Source organism: Geospiza fortis, unplaced genomic scaffold, assembly GCF_000277835.1.
Source record: "Geospiza fortis unplaced genomic scaffold, GeoFor_1.0 scaffold592, whole genome shotgun sequence".
NCBI lineage: Eukaryota > Metazoa > Chordata > Aves > Passeriformes > Thraupidae > Geospiza > Geospiza fortis.
The window spans coordinates 143,292-160,478 of record NW_005054609.1 but is presented as its reverse complement, the minus strand read 5'-3'; the positions used below and the strand labels follow the sequence as shown (position 1 = coordinate 160,478).

Here is a 17,187-nt window from a genome sequence, read left to right as displayed (position 1 = left end):
TGAGTTTTAAGACACGGACCTCTTCCTTTTGAAAAAAGAATGTAATAACAAATTCCACTGTGGTTTACTTGGTTGATCTTGCATAGATTTCCTCAGTAAGTCTATCCTGTTTGCAATGGGGACAGTTTTCAGGACTGCTACACAGAGTTAATGTATAGATGGCTATAGAATGGGCTGGAAGCACATGGCATGGGGCATTTTTGAGCTTACAGTGTTGTACTGCTCCATTCTCTGATGTGTAACGAAAAGCTTTATGTTTAGCTTTGTTCCTTTAGGTCAGGCAGTGTGGCTGCACAGGTGTTTAACAGGAGGCCTCTGGGAATAAATCTTACAGCAGCCCCATGCCAGAGCTCTCTTCTCTCATTAGGCCTCAAGATGTGGTATTTGCTGGTTCTGTCACATCTCTGCCATCTCTGTCCTTGAAGAGTCGGCTCTCTATGAGAGGTAAATTCTTCTGGGATGTCTGGGCTGTGACAGGTGCTTTACATGTATGATCCCTTGGTACATGGTGTATAGATCTCTCCCCAGTGCCTTTTTCTAGGATTGATGTCTAGCACAGGTCTTAGAGAAGATCTGCTGTGGCACAAATGCAATGATAAATGTGTTGTCCTGGTAGTTCAGGACCCTTTATTTCAAAGAGAGCAGTCAGTTTTTAGCCTGGACTCTTTCCTTCAGTGTGTGCTATTTTGTACTCCTAACAAAATAGAAAGCAGCAGCACTGGGTGGGTGAGGTCAGAGCCTGGCCCTGATTTCTGAGCAGTGCTTTCTTAGCCATACCCTCAAAACCTCTTGTGATTTCTAAAAGCTGGTAGACGATTTGGGATCACTGGGTACATTGGGTCTTCCCAGTGAGACTTTAGCTCTTTCCATGAACAGTTTTTTCTTGGACAGTGCAGTTTTGCTGTAACGTGATTTGTTAAGGTGCCCACATGATAAACTAGCTTGCAGTTCTGTGAGGAGCATTAAAACAAAATCTGTAATGAGTTCCATGCTTTAATCTGAAGTAGTATTTTCTCAAGATGATGCTGGGAAGCCTAGGTTTTACTGATCTCTGTCTCAAAATGATCTGCTTTACCTGTGTCAAGGACCTGAGCCATCCATCATGCCTGTCCTCCCCTGCGACACCTGCAAGGTCTGGGGGACACCAAACACTTTCTTGCCTGTTGCTCAGATCAACACTTTGCCACCAGAGCTGTCCCCTCAAAAGTCTTTGAAAAGACTTTGTATTGTCTCTTTTGGCCCAGTTTTGTAAATGCTTGTGTGGTGAACAAATTCTTCCTCCTCAGACTGGTGTGTGGGCTGAAAACCTGCTCTTTTCTAGAAGGTACCAACCTCATTAAGCCTGTTGCCTTCAGTGTAGTTGATACAGTTAAAGAAGTGATTCCTTATCAGTTCATTGACGCTTTCTTGCTTTGTGGAGGATTTGTATAAAGATGAGGTATGTATTCCTTAATACTAGTCAAAAACACCTGTGATCATCAGGAGAGGGCCTGGAAAGGACATATCATCTTCCCAGGTACATATTTTGTGTTCCAATATGGTTCTCACATGGTGGTTTGGTAAATGTTTTCCAGTTATTGCTACTAAATGGTGGTGTGGACTTTCACCCTCATTCACATAACATGAATTACAGCATTTACTTCTTATCCCATCTGATTCAGACCTTTGAGATCCCGTAGGAGAAATATCTTCTGTGTGGACAGGGAATTTTGTGTCGTTTGGTTTCTTCTTTCTGATGCCTTGGTGAAATGGAAGCTGGTTCAGAGCATGTTTTTGAGTGCCAGGAGCCATGCTAGTGACCCCTCCTCCATAGTTAATGGCTCTTCACTGGAAGAGGTGGAGCTTGAGCTCCTGAGCTCCTGTAAACCCTTTTTTGTTGGGAAGTACCTCTCAGCTCAGCCGCAGACAGGAAGCAGCATATTATTACAGTCATCGCCTGCCTCTGCACTTCATTGCCGTCAGAAGGAAACTTATCCCAGCTCCTCCTTAAGCAGGCAGCTAATCAGCTTGTGGCAAGTGGTACGTAGCTCAGAGAGACTGACCACAGACGAGACTAATCCTTGCATGTCAAGCAATCTGTTCAGGTTTTTTTCTCAGGAAGTAGGCTGCTCTGGATACTAGTGTAGAGGAAGACTGAACGTGAAAGGTAAGAGCAGGAGTGTGAGTTTTCTGGATTGAGCACTGGGAAACATGGCACCTGTGCCAGCATAACAGATATCAGAAGCTCAGGTTCTTTGGCATAGGTTTGCTACAAGCTCTTATTGTTCAGGTGTTCTCTCCTGAGCGGATTCATTTAGATGTATTCTCTAGAAGAGGAGTAAAGGGAAATGTACCTGTGGTGCTGTTGGAAATACTGCACCCAGTTAAGAAATACTATTTATTAACTGATGATTCACCCTGACCAAGGTCCCAGGAGAGCAGAAGTATTCAGGTTAGACTAACACCTCTCTTGCAGAGCACTTGCATGAGTGGAGGCAGCAGTGGTTCTGGTGGGCTGAGGAACAGGGAGTTGCTGGTGTCCCTGAATGAGAGAGTGCAATAATCTCTGAGAAGCAGTATGGATGTCATTCTCCAGCTGTATGGAAGCCTGAGGTGTGCTACAATTTTTTCATATTATAACCTTGTTACTTAGTACTGACTCTATTCAGCAGCAAAGTTGGTAGTTTCTTGTGAAGTTTTATTTACTGACCTCCTCTAGAGTGTGTATTTTGATGTATTGTCCCAAGGCTTTCTGATCCTGTGGAGAAATAGCATAAATTTTCATTTCTGGGTTAGTAACCTTCCCTATAAACAGAGGGCAAAGTGCTTGAGCTTGGGTAAAAAATCGAGGTGCTGACAGTCCTTCCTGATGGGGAGAGTATGTTGTTGATGTTGCAGTTCATGCACAGTGAAGTGAAAGTGCCTATGCCAGTTCATGATTTTGTGTTAAATTATTCGTGTAGGTGCTTTTAAATTAAAATATATTCTTTTCAGTAGAGAAGGCAGTGAAGTCTTCTCTGAAGAGTTCAGTTTTGAAGGAAAGTAGAGCTGCTGAAGCTACAGAAAGTTTGCTGCTCTTGCCTAGCACAGGAGCTGTGTGCCTGTAAGGCACTGTTGGAACAAGAGAAACCCAGATCAGAGGTTGGTTGTGCTGGTTTGAAATACAGGCTTTGTGAAAGAGCATGTCACTTATTTTTATGAGGAGAAAGAATATAAGAACTTTTGTGGCAAGCTGTTTGCAGGAAGTCATAGTTGGACTTTAAGCTTCGGCTGATAGAGATCAGGAAAATCTGCATGGTTTGACACTTGCACAGATTCCCAAAACTTCCCTGTGTGGCTTCAGCCCTCTGAAGAAAATGGAGTTGAATATATGCTCCCGGGAGTCACTGGGGTTCCTAGCAAGGGAGAGGATTTTCCTCCCCTGCTTCCTCAACTGGGGGGTAAAGGGACCCAGAGAGAAGGCATCAGCTGGGCAAAAAGACTGATTGATATGGAGGCACAGTGACACAGAGCAGTCCCAGGTGTCCTGAATTCTCACAGTCATGGATTGCCCTGTTAATGTTTGGAATAGGGGAAGATTAGAAAAGAGGGACTTCTGAAGAGTATGGTTCTTTTTTCCTTGTTTTTAAACTCCTGTCTCTAAATTGGGCAAAATTGGAGCACTTGCTGGAAATTCAGTTTTTGCTGGGGATTGTTGTCTTTTCCACACCCATGTGTGTACACATTCAGGAATTGTACACTCTTTGCTAGTGCTTGTACTCTGTTTATATTGGCAGCTGTCAGAATTTCCTTTATAAGCAAGTGAAAAGATGAGTAGAGCAGTGTATTGCCGTGTCTAGAATTGCTCTGCTGGTTTTTCACCTTCCTTCATTAAGTACAGTTCAGTCCCCATTTCCTGTCAGAACTGCTGCAGTTTCAAAATACTTTGCTATTTTAGTAGTTTGTAATCCAGACTTCAGTTTTTTCTCCTTGAGAAAAGGCCCTTTGGTAAACAGACCATTCTGAGTCACTGTTAGTCAGTGAAAATAGTACTTTAAAATCTTTTCATGTCAAGGATTTCTGGGCCTCTTAATCCAACCTCCTGTGGGAGCTGGTTATTAATCTGCTGTCACAAAAGAAGGAAAAATCTGGAGAAAAACTACCAAAAAGGAGATAAACATGGAAGGAGAGTTAGAGAGTCTGGAAGACGTTGCTGTGGGTGGAGAGATCTGGTGATTGCTACTGTACGTTACAGAGTGACTCAAAAATATGCGGGAGTTTTTGAGAGAGATGAAACTACTGTAAGAAGTTGTCAGACTGAGCTTTAACTGTTTTACTGTGGGACAGGATAGACAGGGAGCTGAAAAGTGAAGGAGACTGAAGAGCTTTTGCTTTCATAGAGGGAAGTTTACAGCTTTGAAATAATGTCTGCCCTTGTGCCTGAACACTGGAAGCTTTTATTTGATAATCTCTTTACTCTTTGTAACTGTCTTGCTGAATTGCAGTTTCACCTACCTTCCTGAGCAAGACTGCAGATTTCAGCTGCTTCTCCCCTTCCAGGTGAGGGCACAAAGGCAGAACAATGTGTGGTCATCTGAGAACACGTTCAGCTTTACATAGAAGCTGCTCTAGAAGGAAAAGGCTCCTTTTTTTGCGGGGAGAGGCTTGCTAGCATTACTTGTAGAAATGCTGCCTCCCTGTTTCTGGTGCTTGTGATGGTGCGTGAACAGGACTTAGCCTGGTGGCCCAGCGTGGAAAGCTCCTGAGTTCATCAAGCTGTTGAAAGCTATTAATTTCCTTTTGTGCTAGCTACCAGCTTCCATTCAACACTGCTGAAGTTACGGGGCTGTGAGGAGCTGCTACTAACAGTAAACTCTCAGTAATAGGTCATTTTCCTACCACTGGTAGGATCTTTTATTGCGCAGTGCTGTCATTTACTGGATGCCAGCCTTGCCATGTGTGAGCCCACTGAGACAGCAGCTGTGCCACTGGGGAACAGTCCTGCCCCTCTGTTCTTCATGGGTTTACTTCAGTTTGAGTGAGTAGGAAGCTTTCTCTGAAATATCCTTTACCTTCCTAAATGGGGTGCCCTTTCTGAACAGAGTGGTTCTGCTTAGGAACTCTTCCTGGCAGGACTGTGTCCTTTGGAAAACTGGTAAAGGGGTGCATGTGCATCTGCTGCATGAGGTGGAGGGTGTGTGGGTAATGGAGCTGTGCTAGGATTCTTTGGCACTTGGTACAGCCGCTCTATCCACTCCCATTGGGTACTGCTCCATCCTTGGAGATCTATAGGGATTAACAGCCTGAACGACCAGGATTGTTGCTTTTCTCACCTGCTAACAGTGGCATGCTCTAGCTTTTGACATCTGTTAAGTTGTTGTTAAAGTCTTAAAATCCTCTTCTTGTCTGTGCTCCTCTTACTGATTGGCAAGAACAGGAATGTGTCTTGTTTAGGAACAGTTTCCAGAAGCCTGTAGGAATGTGACCTTGGTATGAGAGATGAAAATTTTCCCAGGGATAACGCTGGGACTGGTCTAGTTTCCCGCTGCAACATGGGGGAGGATAGGGACTGGAGAAATCCCAGATGGAGGGTCAGCATGAGTTGAACTTGACCTGCAGCCCAGCATAGTGCAATAAGTGCCAGTGCTAATGCTCAGAGAAGATGCACTGCTGCCCTGGTTCAGGAGGGACAGATTGCAAGGTATGTGAAACTAGTAATGTAAAAGTGGTCCTAAAGAGAACCACAACACATGCTGGACCTGCTTTTCTATAGAAATGAGCCTGTCCTGGATTTTATAGATTGAAAACGAAGGTAAAACAGCCACATGGGGGGATAAAATAGCCAGTGTACTGTGAACAGAGATTTGAGCACTTAGGGCTTTGAGGAAAATCTTGTTACTGCTGTTTAAAAAAAAGGGGAAAGGAATTTGGCATAACTATAAGACCAGTAATGACTTGTTTTAGTTGGTGGAAATGAGAGTTTCCATAGGTGGAAGATGGTCATTTTAGCAGGAAATTAAGATCTTGCATTATAAAAAACCACAAAACTGGTGCATTTCTTGAGTATTATGTAAAAAGCTACTTTTTCTTTCCCATATCATCCAGGTTTTGGGGGAAAAGAATTGGTACAGTTTTAGAGAGCTCTAACTGACCTCTGCAGTGAGTTAATGGGATTGAATTTGTTAGCAGAATAGGGTGAAAGCTGAATTGCAAAATAGAATAGGGCTGTAGTCTGTGGAAGAAGGCAAGGCTTGGACCCTCATGAGTCTTTGATGCTCATATTATTGCTCTCTTCCAAACTGTAGAGACCCACTAAAGTCATACCAACTCACTGCCTAAGGCTTTGCTGGCCTGATGCTGAGCTCCAGATTGTTTCAGAAGTAGACATAATTGAGACAGGCTGGTTTGAATCTCAGATTTGTGTTTTCTTCTCCCTTTTTCATAGTCTTCTTTTTTGTGTATTTGCTGAGAGAGTAGCACTTGCTAATCCACACTTAATCCATTTTGCCTGTGTGGGTTCAGTAATTGTGTTTGAAACACAGTGGATTTGCTGGTTTGTGACCCTTGCTGATGAATACGGGTGAGGTGTTTTACTGTATTCCAGTGTTCATTTCACTACTGCTCTCACTGAAACAGGAGCTCAAGTGGAAAAATGGCTGTGTCCTCATTACAGTCTCACCCAGTTTTCCTTCCTGAATGTTGGGCTCTCAGGATGCCAAGATCATTCTCCACCATACAGAGCAGACATAGCAGCTAGCTACAGGTGGGGAGTGGTTTCCTTACCTTTGCCATATATGATCAGACTGAAGATTTGCAGCTTTTTTTATTTTTTCTAGTTTCTAGGTCTCTAGAACTCCAGAAATTCCTGTTGTCTCTGTACTCAAGTCATCAACTGTTTGGAATAATGCAGGATCTCTTAGGGGGATTTATGGCTAGCACCTTTGAATGTAAGTCTGTATTGCAACAGGATATGAGTAAAAGGAAGCAGTCAGAATGAGCAGGTGTTCTCATACCCCCACATTTGGCCATTCTGAGAAATGTACACATCAGGAAAATTATATTTAGCGATGTTCAATGCCCCCCCACCCCATTTCCCCCTGCAGCATTTCTTCTGTCAGCTCTGTGATTGGGCCAGTGTGGTCTTAACTTGCTTTGCCGTCTTTTGTGGTCACTGAGCTCACCAGATGTACTCTGATAACAGTCCCGGGGCATGCTTGGCTACACTGTCAGTTTATTGCTGAGAAGTTTCTGGGCAGTCAGAAAATGCCCCAGGTGGGCAGAGATGATAAAGTTGTCTTGGGTGAGAGCAAGACAAGAGGATGAAGTTTATGCTCCAGCTGTTGGGATGGGGAAGGTTGCTCAGTACAACAAAGGGTGAAGTATATCAGATTTCTGTTTAAAATTTGGTCTAATATAGGAGTGTTTTTTGGACTGCCTTTTGAATCTGATTGTTCACAGCTGTTCATCAGGGAAGGACATTCAGGGACATTAGTCCATTTTTAGAACATGAAATGAGGAGTTTTCTTTGGTTGGCTCTGTTGTTTGTTAGCTGGCTGGATTTGAAATGTCAGTAAACTGGTGTTAGTTTTGGACAGAGGAGTGTGGGTCAACATGAGAGGTGGGGGTTAACAGCTGGTAAGAGGGAATGGGCCATGTGTGAGAGAGAGAGGAGATAAAGCTAAATTTTCAGTATTAAAAGTGTCTATGTTTGCACAAGACAGCCAATGAAGGCATGGTTATTTTCAGATTTAGGTTTTTTTAGATTTAGAGTGGTCAAGCTTGAAAATTGGGAATTTCTCTAATAGACTTGAGATGACTCATGGTGGGCACATAACTACTTGCTGCGGACCTGACTATCACCCCCATTTCTGCAAAATATATTTCAGGGGTTTCACATGCAGTGAGAAGTTCATAATTAATCTTTATCCTTATTTGAAATGTTTTTAGCCATTCCCATGTGTTTTTGTGGCTCTCCAGGAGTGATTTAGAGGGATTGACAGCCTTTTTTCCCCCCATGACTAGAGTTCTTTTTTCTGGTCAGGATTAGATGTCAGTCATATCACCATGTAGTGAATGCTGGGCACCCAGTTTCTACTAATGAGTGAAATCTAAAGAATCACGCCCAGAAGTTCAGTAGCATTTAGGATCAAGAAAGTTTTTAATATTTACTTTTTAGGCAGAACAAGCACTTTTAATTTGCATAATTGCTCATATCTAGATACAGTTCTGAGCTGTTTTGGGGCAGGAATGCTCAGAGTTCTGCCAATCGGGCCAAAAATCTGTGAGATTAAAAATAAATCTGAAGACTTTTTGTTGTTTTTTTTTTTTTTTAACTCCTAGTAAGGCAGCCCTCATCCTAACTCAGAAGCAATCAGATTGTTGTTTTCGTGCTCTCCGTTTATGAGAACAAGAGGTCACTGGATGACATTACTGCTTTGTAAATTTAGAACAAATAAAAGGAAATGGTGCTTCACTTAGTGCATCGTCATCCTGTGGAATATACTGTTCCAGGATGTTAGTCAAAAGCTGTAGCCGGAACATAAAAAATAGCTGGACCATGCTTGTTTGTAGCCATGTTCACAGCAGGGATAACCAAGCCTTGTGTTCCAGAGTGGTGGCTCATTGCAACTGTAGCTGAGAGTCAACTCCCTGGACTCCTGGTTGAGGAAGGACAGCATTCCAGGGGGAAGATTGGTGGAGCTTCTTTTGAGATGACAAGAATGATTTTATTTTTGTGCGAGATGTTAAATTGATCATCGCTCTTGCCTGAACAGCGCAGTGTATGTAACAGCCTTGCCCCTCTGTCAGTATCCTTCAGCAGGGGGATGTCTGGAGCTGAGATAGCTGGTTCAGGGAGAGGGAGGGAACAGTGGCAGGAGTGTGAGTGAGAGTTTCTCTTGTCAGCCAAGCGCAGTAGCACACGTGCTGCCCTGCAGCCTGTGCAGGAAGGAGCTGCAGCTGCTGCGCTGCAGGGCAGGCACAAGGGGCTGATGCTTGTCAGGTACCCTGGCTGGGCTGGGGGTGGGTGTGGGGTGTGTGAACGGCAGAGCTGCTGAACTGCTCTTCAAAGGAAGGGGGCTGTTAACACGTTTCTGCATTCCTGATTCGTTGTTAAGATGTTTAACTCTAATACCGCTGCATGTTGATCAGGAAAACAGGTTTGGATGGTTTCTTCATTTCCCCAAATAATTGCTGCACTAGTTACATTAAAATCTTGTCTGTCCTTCATAGTGAAGTCTGAGTTTTTCCAGTTTGTTCTCCTTAGGAGCAAGCTTTTTAAAGAGGTTGCTTTAAATAAAGATGTTTATTCTTTTATTTCCCATCTCTGGTGATACCAATAAATCCCAGTGCAAGTGTTGCTTTTGAACTGACTAATGGGGAATGCTCTTCATATGTTTATCCTGCACAGTTACATTTTTATTTGCAGTTTGTAGTTACACAATAGACTCTTTATTTTAATTCTGTGACTCTTTATCTGGATGATTCATGTATGAAAATCTTTTGATCTCTTTTATTTATCCTCTTGTCTTATAAACTTCGACTTTTTTCTTTGAACAGAGGGTTGTCTAACACTGAATGTGGGGATTTTTAAGATGATGCAGTAGGTGACTTAAGAAGGAATTAGTTGCTTTCTATATTGGATGTTCTATCCAATTATCCAGGAAGTCACTACCTTCAGAAATTAATTTTTACCAAAGGAATGTCTGTATTTCTGTATTTTGTGTCCATGTTTTAAATTTCTAGTCTTCCAATATGATTAAAAACTATGCTCTAGTTTGCGTTTTCCTTCTGTCCCCCTAAAAAGGCAGAAAAATAGGAAAAGAGACAGCACTGAGCAGGAGTGCTCTGAAGCTGTTCTTCCCAGCGCTCCAGAGCATGCCAGTGACTCAAATGCACTGGTGGTTTCTTACAGAATTTGGGTGGCTTTACAGCCATGAAAGGTCCTTGGGAGCTTCATCCTGGGATGTTTGGACTTTGTATGTGCTACTGTTGTACGTATGCAACTATAGATGTTCTTGGCCTTATTACCCGGAAGAAAGTGAGGCCCAGTGGTATCTGAACAAATTAGTTAACCTTGGTTTAACTTCCAGGGAAAAAACTGCTTCCTCTTAGCAGGACTCAGACATGCCCCTTGTTCTTCTCTAACTTCAAACTGATTTATGCATCAATGTTTCATGCTCTGGAAAAAGTTTCTTTAGAGCAGCCATTCTTACACAGCAGAGGTTTTGATGGAAATACATTTAACTAAAAACTTTCCTGCTTTCCCAAGGAAGAAGAAACATGCCTGTGATGACCTTCTTTGGAAATAAATTTTTTCAAAGCTGGAAATGTTTAAAGAAAAGTGAGGGAAGAGAGAAGGAGTTCTTCTAAGTTTTATTTTTAAAATAGTGTAAATATTTACTTCTGTGTGCTTACAGTTGATACAGATCTGGTCATTTTGTCCAAGATAGAATGCTTCAAATGCTAAAACTGTGTTTCTAATATGAATGGCCTGTCCTTTCTTTACAAAGGGATTTAGCTCCTTACATTGCCTACTTAATGTGTCTCTAGCACTGGTTTCTAGGTACTGGTCATGCCTCTGTGTAAGGGGTGTTATTGCAGGGGAATCTGCAGTCTGTGAATGAAAAACAGTTTGAAAATTGAAGACCTTAAAATAAAACAGAACTTTGCAGGTGTATCTTTTTTGTTGACATTACATCCACATTTCTTGGCGGATGTTCTGAGGCACTTCAACATCAACTGAAAGTTTGCTGTTCAATTTCAGAGGCTTTTATTTTTAGTCTGTTTTATGAATGATGATGATAGAAGTGAGAAACAGACTGGAAAACCAGGATATATCAGGTATTGGGGTGATGTGTGTGGGTGTTTTAGTGTTCCTTAAGAAAGCTTTGGCTGAATGGTTGGGCCTCATGAGATTGACACAATCTGAGTTTATTTTAATCCATTCTATCAGATGTTAGGTACAATTTGCTTGAAAAGCAGATGATGTAGACAAACATTTTCGTGTACAATATGTAGAGGGGTGCAGGAGAGTCTGGACTGCTGGAAAATTTTAGAGTTGACATAAAAGGGAGCCCTTTGATTTTTGTTAACATTGCTCAACCTTAATGCAGCTTTTCTTAAATCCAGGTCTTGCAAACACTTCAGTATTTAAGTCAGCTTGATGGAAATTAATACAGAGGTGTGCAAAAAGAGACAGTGAGATAACTGCACTGTGGGGAAGAAAGACTTCAGTCTTAGGAAGAATAAGGGTTGGTATATAGTCAAGTCTGGGCTCTAGTTGAATGGGCAGCCCTGAGAACATGGTCCTCTGAAAGGCAGAACTTTTATTTCTCTCTGCTGCCACCAGCTGACTGAAGGAGAGGGATTTGGTGGTAGAGGACACAGAGGCCTGATGCCTCCCTGGGCAAAGGGGAACTTTGACCACCCTGCATTTCTTCTGCTGGTTTGTTAAAATATTGTTTATTTAACACAGGCAACTAATGCATGGGAATTAGCTCAGGGTACAAACACACTGAGGACAGGATTGTTGGAGGGAGGTAAACTCACCACAGCTTCAGCCTGATAGGGGAGCATTTGTTAAAATATATTTTAGGTATGTAGAACAAGCCCTCAGGAAACATGAGGGTTCAAATTGCTTATTTTGTTTTATTTCTCCCCTCCCCATGAGGGAGACTAAACAAGTTGTCATGTCTAAACAAATTTTTAGAATGATATTATAGAGTATGTTATCTGATTCATTAATTGCTAGAAACTGGTATAATATGCTATTAACAAAATGTCTTAATGTTCTTACCACTTTTGAAAATACAGTAAGTCCTTTAAAAAGACTTTTGCAAGGTCTGCACATAATTACTCCTGCTGCTCCGTGCTTGATTTGTGTTGTGATGTCATTTAGGTATGAGAGATTCCTTTAGTCAGTTCAGTATTGGGAATGACAGCTAAAATCTTGGTTGTTCTGTACACTTAGGAAGAAATTAAGGTGTGCTGTGGTGGAAGAGAAATGGTTCAGATGTGCAAATAACTTTCATTGTGCAGCTCTGAAAATAGCTTCAACAGGCTGCACTAGTGGTAAGATATTCTCTTGCTGTCTCTCCCTGACATGTCCACTTCTCATTTTCTCTCTCTTCAGATTATCACTCCATGTCGGAAGCTCATCCTTTGTGCTGATAACAGGAAGGAGATGGAAGATTGGATTGCAGCACTGAAGACTGTCCAAAACCGTGAACATTTTGAGGTAATAGGAAAATGCGTTCCTTTGTATTCTGTGCTTCCTCTGCTGGATCGCAGCTTGTTTTGAGAGTCAGCTTCTAGTGAGCTCAATAGAAGTAATTTTATTCACTGTAATGGCTAGCAGTGTTAGGCCCTTCTGTAAAATTTATCCCAGATGCATTGAAGTGATGCTCCAAAGAATGTTTGGCTTTGTATATGCTCCCTTGGGAATTCAGAGAGAATTGTCAGAGCATAGACTATGGCTATGAAGCCAAGTTCCCCTCCCACTGTCTTTTCATTTTTCAATTATCCCCCGTATCCCAATTCACTTCTTGCCTGCTTGATATTCTGCCAGCTTCAATGCATCTACCTGCTTCCTGGGGCTGAGTGAGACCAGCAGTGCTACCACAAAAAGCTGTCTTGTGTTTTCCCCACTCTGATGCTTGCCTCCCTTATATTGGCACAAGCATTTCTCTGCTACACAATGAGCCAGGCTGGGGAGCTGATCTTTCTGAAAATTTAATCCGACAAAAAAAAGGGGTAAATTCTCCAGGAGATAAATTCTCCAGTTCATTTCCCTAGACACGCTTGTAGTAAGACAAGGATGAGAGGTGCTACAGGAGCTATAATGAAGGTGTGGCTTCTTTGAGTAGTCTCTTTTGCCTTAGAGACCTTCTTGAGTTTCAGCTAATGTGTATAAACTGCATGTAGCCCACTCCTTCCTAGTCAAAAGGTGATCTGTTTCTGCTTTTTCTGACTGCTTCATGCAAGTCTTCTGAGAAAAAAAGGTCTTGTTGCTCTGCTTTTGACCTTGCTGTAATACATTTATATGGTCAGTCTACCCAGTACAGCATGGACCATTTCTCAGGGATGCATAACTGGTACGCCTGCTCCCATGCCCGGCCAACGTACTGCAACGTGTGTCGGGAGGCCCTGTCCGGGGTCACATCACACGGGCTGTCCTGTGAAGGTAAGTGTGCCCTCATCCTCTGCCTGGGGAGAACAGCCTCATTTTATTTTTGGTTTTGCCCATATACCCAAATACTGCCATCCCTTATTAATGTCATGTGTCTGTAATGAGCAGATACACACTTCTGAGTTATCTGAGAGAATACTCATAAGAAGACTCTTATTCATGTGAATAATTGTATTTATGTGTGAGTGCCAGGAGGTTACTCTTTCCCAAAAATGACAAGGCAAGAATTAATAGCTAGATCAGAACACTTACAGCTGATCATTTTGGTGGTACTTAAAAGGATAGTGTACCCATGCTTTCTTCTGGAGCCAAATACACACTGCCACATTGGCCTTCCCGAGGCAGGATTAATTGCATTCATCTCTTCCTCCCTAGTGTGCAAGTTTAAAGCCCACAAGCGCTGTGCTGTGCGGGCAACCAACAATTGCAAGTGGACAACTCTGGCCTCTATCGGGAAGGATATCATTGAGGATGAAGATGGGGTAGGTGTTAGTCTGAACTTTTCCAGCCTTACCTTGATATGGAAGCACTGCCTTGTGTTCTGTAGCTTTTTTTCACTTCATAAATAGCAGATTCTGCCTTTATGTGGAAAAGATTTCTACTGTCAGAGCATGAGATTTTGTGTGAAAAGTCCAGCCAGGATAGTAAGGGACTCCTTAGTAGGAATAAACTGCTATGGACTGGGGGAGCTGAGATTAAACAATTGGAGGCATGGGGAACTTGATCCAAGTTTTGGCAAAAGAAAAGTAAATGAATGTTTGGAACATCACCTTAGCATATTGGGATGTCTGATGCAAGTCAGTGTTTCCTGGGTAGCCTGGGGTGAGTCACCTCGACTCTTTGTGCTTGAGCATGATGTAAAATGCCAGAATTGGTCCTCAGGTGTTTTCTAGAAATTGCCTTTGCTGTTCTTCAACAGTGCATATAAAGACTTGCTACTCTATGTATCTCAGAGTCATGATGCTTCTTGTACCTTTAAGCTTCTGTCCCTCTGTAACTTTTGCAGATCTCAATGCCACATCAGTGGCTGGAAGGAAACCTGCCCGTGAGTGCCAAATGCACGGTGTGTGATAAAACCTGCGGCAGTGTCCTGCGTTTGCAAGACTGGCGCTGCCTGTGGTGCAAAGCCATGGTGAGTTGAAAAAGTGTGATCATTCCAGTAAAAGGACAGCTTTTGATCAGCTCTGTGGTGTGTTCTTTTAATGACACTTGCTTAGAATAAAATCTCTAATCGTGCTGTCAGTGTTTGCCATGAAGGACTTTATTGTTCTGCAAGAAATAGGAATTTAATTTGTGCTCAGAAGTGTTGCTGTGATACGTAAAAGCAAGACGTGAAAAAAGTATCCTGCTTCTAGCCAAGCTCATTTTATTTTGAGAGTGAGCTTTCACAGAAGAATCTAAGTACAGTAGACATGAATGAAAACTTCTGTCATGGACTACACTGGATTTTAAGGAGCCATTATTTGTTATTTCTACAGGTTGAAAAAGTGCAACAAGCTATAAAGAATACTCAGCTATTTTAATAATAGCAATTTCCCTTCCATTGCAATAGATTACTCTTGCCTAACCACTGAAGTGATGCAGATCTTGCTGTGTTTTCAGTTGTCTATAATACTAGTAGGAGAAGTATCAGAAAATATGTTTTTAGACTGGGGGGCTCAAATGCCAAGCAAACCCCTCTATCTTGCAATCTTTGTGTACCAGAAAAGCCCTGCTCTACTTTGTGTTTCCTTTTTTGGGTGACTTCATTAATCTCTTCTTCTTTTACCTCTTATATCTCTCATGTCTTGTGGTTTGCTTTTTGCTTTCTTATTCTCTTGAGTTCACAGCTTTTTCTTTTGCTGCTACTTCAGATCTCTCAGCTGAGGCTGGGATTTTGAAAGCAGAATGCCTGAAGGCTCCTAAAGGCACAGAATCTGGTATCTGGTTCTCTCAGCACTCAAAGTGCTGGTCTCATAAATTCAAATGGCAGGAAACTAAGTACTAATGGAAAGAAGAGAATTCATACAAGCTCTGATTAGATCACTCTTAAAATAATTTTATCGATAAATGTATCAATTGACACTTTTTGATGATTTCACTCCCTCTGCATTCTTCCTCTTACAACTTCTTTTGGGTGGCTTTAGGAATTACACCACAATGTCCAAAAGAGTCTGATTTATTCTTTTTTGGTGGTTTCTCCAGGTACACACAGCATGTAAAGAGTTGTTACCAAACAAGTGCCCTCTTGGGCTCTGCAAAGTGTCTGTCATTCCTCCTACTGCTCTTAACAGCATTGATTCAGATGGTAAGTATTCCTAGTAAGTAGCACTTCTTTCTCTTCCTCTCAGTCACAGTCACTTCAGCTGGCACTATTAATGCCAGGTTCTGTCAGCTGAAAATTCTGCTTTTGCTGTTGCTGAAACTGGCCACTGGAAGGCATTGCTGAGTACGGCAGTGAACTGTTTGCTCTGCTTTTACATTCAGTTATCCCTCTAATATCAGTGTTTTCTGAGCTGCAACTGATTACATTTATTGACAATAACTATATTGCAGAAGCAGTTTGGGAAGGTTGGGGAAGCTGAAAATTTTGACATACTGCTAGGAGATAAGTGTGACATTTGGCAGCATGAGGTGTGGTTCATGCTGGATTCAGGGTTGTGCACATTCACCCAGTGAGTGCCATAAACACAAGGAAAATACTAGCTGCTTCATAGCTGGGCTGGGGTGTGGGCTGTTGGCTTTTCTCTCCATCCAGCCCCCTGGGCAGCTTCACATCTCTTGGCTTTTCCTCCCTCTCTCTTCCCCTTCCCCAACAGGTTTCTGGAAAGCCACTTGTCCCCCTTCTTGCACAAGCCCTTTGTTGGTCTTTGTCAACTCAAAAAGTGGAGACAACCAAGGTGTAAAATTTCTACGAAGATTCAAACAACTGCTGAATCCAGCCCAGGTCTTTGACCTCATGAATGGAGGACCTCACCTTGGGTAGGCAGATATTTTTTGGAAACAAAAATTCCTTATAAATACCCAGAAAGTATGAAGGATTTACTTGGTTAAGCTCATCCTCAAATATAACAGGGAACCTTTTCCTCAGAGAAAACTAAACATGTGAGGTTTGGAGGGGTTATTTATCTCTGTGTTAAGTGTTATTGATTAGCTAAAACAAAAAATGTTGTCAAAAAGGTTATTATATCCATTCATCAGTAATAGCAGGACAGCTTGAGGCATTTTGGGGAAATTCCAGAAACACTCCCCTGGAAGAACACCAAGCATAGAAAGCTTGAATCCATAAGAAAACTTGTCAGCAAACAGTCTTTTAACAGGCATCCTGATGATGAAATTAACTGTAAGGAGAGTTAATTTCAGTTAACTCAAGTGAACAGACAGATGTCATAGATAGCAGATTAATATTGTCAAGATGAGATTCATTGAGAAATAACTTACCTGAGAAGTCTGTGAAACTTCCATCCCTCAAAAACTTTTTGGTCATATTGTGGAGAGACTCTTAGGAGTGTGTTTGGTAAAGTTGGTTCTGCCCTAGGATCTAAGTTATGTTTCAGATTTTTTGCCAAATTATGCTAGAATATCTATGGATATAAAAAAAGTGAATGCTGTGAAATAAACTTCTTTCATGTATTTCTGCAACTCTCACTTAAAAGTTTGGTCTTAAGTTTGCCCACTTCCAAATATTTTTCTATTGCATCAGATTTAAGTAACTTTTGTCATTAATTCGTGCTCCTTATAATAAGAGCCAACAGAAGATGAATTTCCTTAATCTTTTCCTCACAGTGACTCCAGGTCTTTGACTAGATCTGTAGGTGCAGGGGGCTAAATCTGGGAGTGTCTGTTCCTGGATTAGTGGTCATTGGATTCTGCTCTCCTGAGAACTGTTGTGGTTCTTTGCCATAGCATATTGCAAAACACTGGCATTTAAAACTGCAGTGTTCTGTCAGGGGATGTGTTTGGCTGAAAAATAATTTTTAAAAGACTTGTAAAATTGAATATTTTCTTGTTCCCCTCCCCAGCCAGACTGACTGTCATGAGGAATTTTGTTTTTAAGCAGG

The 17,187-nt window shown here is 42.0% G+C and overlaps 1 protein-coding gene across 2 annotated transcripts in view; it reads left to right on the top strand.

Moving 5' to 3' along the window:
* DGKD (diacylglycerol kinase delta) overlaps positions 1-17,187 on the top strand; it is a 42,743-nt gene that overhangs the window by 3,143 nt on the left and 22,413 nt on the right. Inside the window, exons 1-7 of one of the 2 annotated variants that reach the window (XM_031064612.1) lie at positions 5,651-5,659; positions 12,092-12,196; positions 13,009-13,141; positions 13,523-13,629; positions 14,154-14,279; positions 15,332-15,434; positions 15,946-16,108. In XM_031064612.1, coding sequence (XP_030920472.1) covers positions 12,143-12,196; positions 13,009-13,141; positions 13,523-13,629; positions 14,154-14,279; positions 15,332-15,434; positions 15,946-16,108 — 686 coding nt within the window. In that variant the 5' untranslated portion in view covers positions 5,651-5,659; positions 12,092-12,142. Of the gene's footprint in view, positions 1-5,650; positions 5,660-12,091; positions 12,197-13,008; positions 13,142-13,522; positions 13,630-14,153; positions 14,280-15,331; positions 15,435-15,945; positions 16,109-17,187 lie in introns of those variants that run through there. The other variant, XM_031064611.1, reaches the window with a different exon arrangement.